General features: G+C 32.5%; 1 protein-coding gene across 1 annotated transcript; it reads left to right on the top strand.

Annotated features, from left to right (window-relative positions):
• LOC104728038 (probable membrane-associated kinase regulator 6) lies at positions 134-1,502 on the top strand. Its single transcript, XM_010447085.2, has 2 exons — positions 134-953; positions 1,049-1,502. Exons 1-2 carry the CDS (start codon positions 251-253, stop codon positions 1,054-1,056), a joined length of 711 nt encoding a protein of 236 aa, XP_010445387.1. The 5' UTR covers positions 134-250; the 3' UTR covers positions 1,057-1,502.

The raw sequence follows: 3,200 nt of genomic DNA, 5'->3' as shown, positions 1-3,200 counted from the left end.
ATGTTCTAAACAGAAGTTGAGAAAAACCTTCTCTTATTATATAAGATATACTACCGTTATAAAAAAAATTAGAATAAAATTATGTGTGTATGCATGTCCCTCTCTATATATATTACACTGAAACATATGTTCCCAATCCAAACATTGTTTTGTCTCAAACAAATTTCTCTGAACACACTCAACAAACATATCCCAATAACACCAAAAAAAAAAGCTATTAGCTAGAAAAAAAAAAACAAAAGAAGCAGCCATGGAAGAAGATAAACAAGAAGCTTCAATGCCACTAGTTCCGATAGACAGCTTCTCTTACAGCTGGTTAGTTAATTATCCTTCTTTAGAACCTTCCATTGATGATCATCATCAAACCTACGAAGATTCTTCTTCTTCATCTTCTTTCATCGAGATGGATCCAAGATTGCCTCCTTCAAGAAGATTCTTCATCAAAACATCCCATGAAAGTAGTTTCAAGTTCGATAACTTCGTCTCTTTCTCCGACGAAGATCACTCTTTGGTTCACGCCGACGAGCTTTTCCGCGACGGCTACGTCGTGCCTTATCGATTAAAAGCCACGTCAGTGGTTACCGAGGAAGAATCTGAGCCGTTGGATACAACAACCACGGGGAAGATTGAGACACTGGGAGTTAAGAGCAAGTCATCTCCTACTACGTCTTGTAGAAAGCTGAGGAGGGTTTCGAAATGGGTTTTGTTGAAGTATCTTGATTTCTTGACGCCATTGTGTAGAAGGTTAAAGAGATGTAGATCCGCTGGAATAACCGGAGGTATCGGTATGGATTCGAGGATCCGTGTAACGACCTCGTCTAGGAGCAGAGTTTATTCTGATGAGACCACATCGTCACCGAGAATAAGTGTAGCCGATGACTATTACTGGAGAAGGTCTTGTGACTCCGAGAGCTCTATTTACGAAGCCGTTCTTCATTGCAAGAAATCATTCGGTACGTTATTATAGTCTTATTTAACATTTTTTGTGTATAATCTTATAATTTTTTTGGATTAGTTGTTAATCTATTTTTGTGTTAATTTTAAACAGAGAAATGAGAAGAGTTCATGGAGGAGGAGCAGGTAGAAGTAGTAGAGATGGAGAATATTAAGCTTAAGAGAATAAGCAAATTGCATTAACACGTTACACATGGAGTGGGAGAAAGAGAGAGAGCAACTTGTGATGTGTCTTTTTGTTGTTTCTCTCTCTTGAATTAAAGAGATTGATGTGAATGATCCATGTGAATGTGTCATCTGATGTGGATCAAGAATGTTTTTGTTTTTTTACATGAGTGGGCACATTTATAGAAATATATATGGGGCTGCAAGCAGAATCAAGAAAATATTTTCAGATTTTCTTGGCTATTTTTTTCTCCATATATTTGAGAGCCATGTAAGTTAAATAGTTTCTTTTTATATATCATGTAAAACTATAAGTGACTGCCTACCCATGTTTACTTTTTCTTGGGTCCAATTGTGTTTGAATATTCTTACTTTTTGTGCAATTTTTGTCTTTTCTTGTCTTAGAGATCATACGGAGATGTCATCATGCATGATTGAACTCTTTTCTTATCATTATTGTAACTCAAATAATTAAATGGAGTTCAAAAGAAGTATGGTCTTCCCAAATATAAAATAGATATAAAAAAAACTATCCAAAACTATATCAATATAATTCATAACCAAGTGAAGACAGTTTCATATAGTGGTTCTAAAAGGTTGTAGTGAAACTAAATCCATATGTATTATTTGTTTACATAGACAAAATACTTTCCTTGGGAACAAAAACTAAAACATTAGTGTTTTTTCCATTTCACTTTTACTGATTATTTTGGTTCCACGACATGTATCATGAGTGTCTAATTTAGATTGTGACGCAACAACACTAACACAAACTACTAGATTATGATTGATATTTAAAAATGAATTACATTCAAACATATAACACATTCAAAACTAAATAAAAACAACTAACTTTTTTGTACTATAGAGGTTGTTGTTGGGTCAAATTTGGTTTTCCCAAACCACTAGTTTAGCGAACTATAATTCTGATTGACCATTATAGCATTTTGGTACAAGATATTTATAAGTAGGTGGATATCGTGATCTACATATTCTTTCGTTTTGTATGATTGTGTTTGTCATTTATATAAAGCTTTAGCATTTTCTGTAGGATTAGTTAAACACCGGACAATCTACATTCTATCACATGTATAAATACACTATATGATACTTATTAGGTACATATATATGATCAATAATTTAAATTGAGAATATTTGGAAATATACGACGACATACAATTTTAATCCTGTGTGAGTCATCATTTACCATTTTGTTAAGTCCAAAAATGAAAGAATCGTATTCACCAACAAAAAAAAAATGAAAGAATCGTGACGGCTAAATCTATGGGTTTAAACTTAATCTACCCAAACGTACTGCAAAATTCAGGAGTACATCACGGTTACGTGACGTCTCCTGTAGTGCGCGATTTAATCGTACTCTCGTTGATCTATGAGCATTACAGAATACAGATTATTATTATTTTTGCGTGTGTGTGTATGTATGTATAACCATTTTTGTATGATACTTGAATTTTCTTATATTTTCTAATTTTCTTATATAACCATTTTTGGTTAGGAATCAGATAAATGGCTTAGCCAAAATCAGGTGTCTCACGTACGATCTTATATGCAAGTGTTTTATTTATTTTATCTGGTGTGTCAATGGTTCAAGTAGAATGAAGTCTAACTCATCGAATTATCCGAACTTTTGTAGAATCAAACCAAAGTAGTTCCCAAATGACCAAGAGTTAAGTTATAAAAAATGATACTAAAATGATACGCTTAAGTTAAGGTATTTTGATACAATACAACATTCGCCTAAATTTTAATTACCCATGGCGTAAGAGATTTATGCAACTTTTAAGAATGATATTAACCACCAACAACATTCTCTACTTGTTTAATTAGATTACTAAATTTAAATTGTAAGAACTTGTACATTTCTAGTCGTTGTTCAATTCTCTACATTTTACTAATAGTTTTGAATATTTTAAATCTATATTTTAAATTTTAGATCGCCTTTAACCTTGGTTTATCCGTTTTAATGTGTTAATAGTTACTTTCCATTAATTTAAAATAGAAACGTAACGAGACATGTATCGTTTTTGCTGTCAACACATTTATCATCATATCTATTCTTC

Source organism: Camelina sativa, chromosome 2, assembly GCF_000633955.1.
Source record: "Camelina sativa cultivar DH55 chromosome 2, Cs, whole genome shotgun sequence".
NCBI lineage: Eukaryota > Viridiplantae > Streptophyta > Magnoliopsida > Brassicales > Brassicaceae > Camelina > Camelina sativa.
Note: the sequence above shows the minus strand (reverse complement) of the source record. Positions and strands in the feature narration are given on the sequence as shown.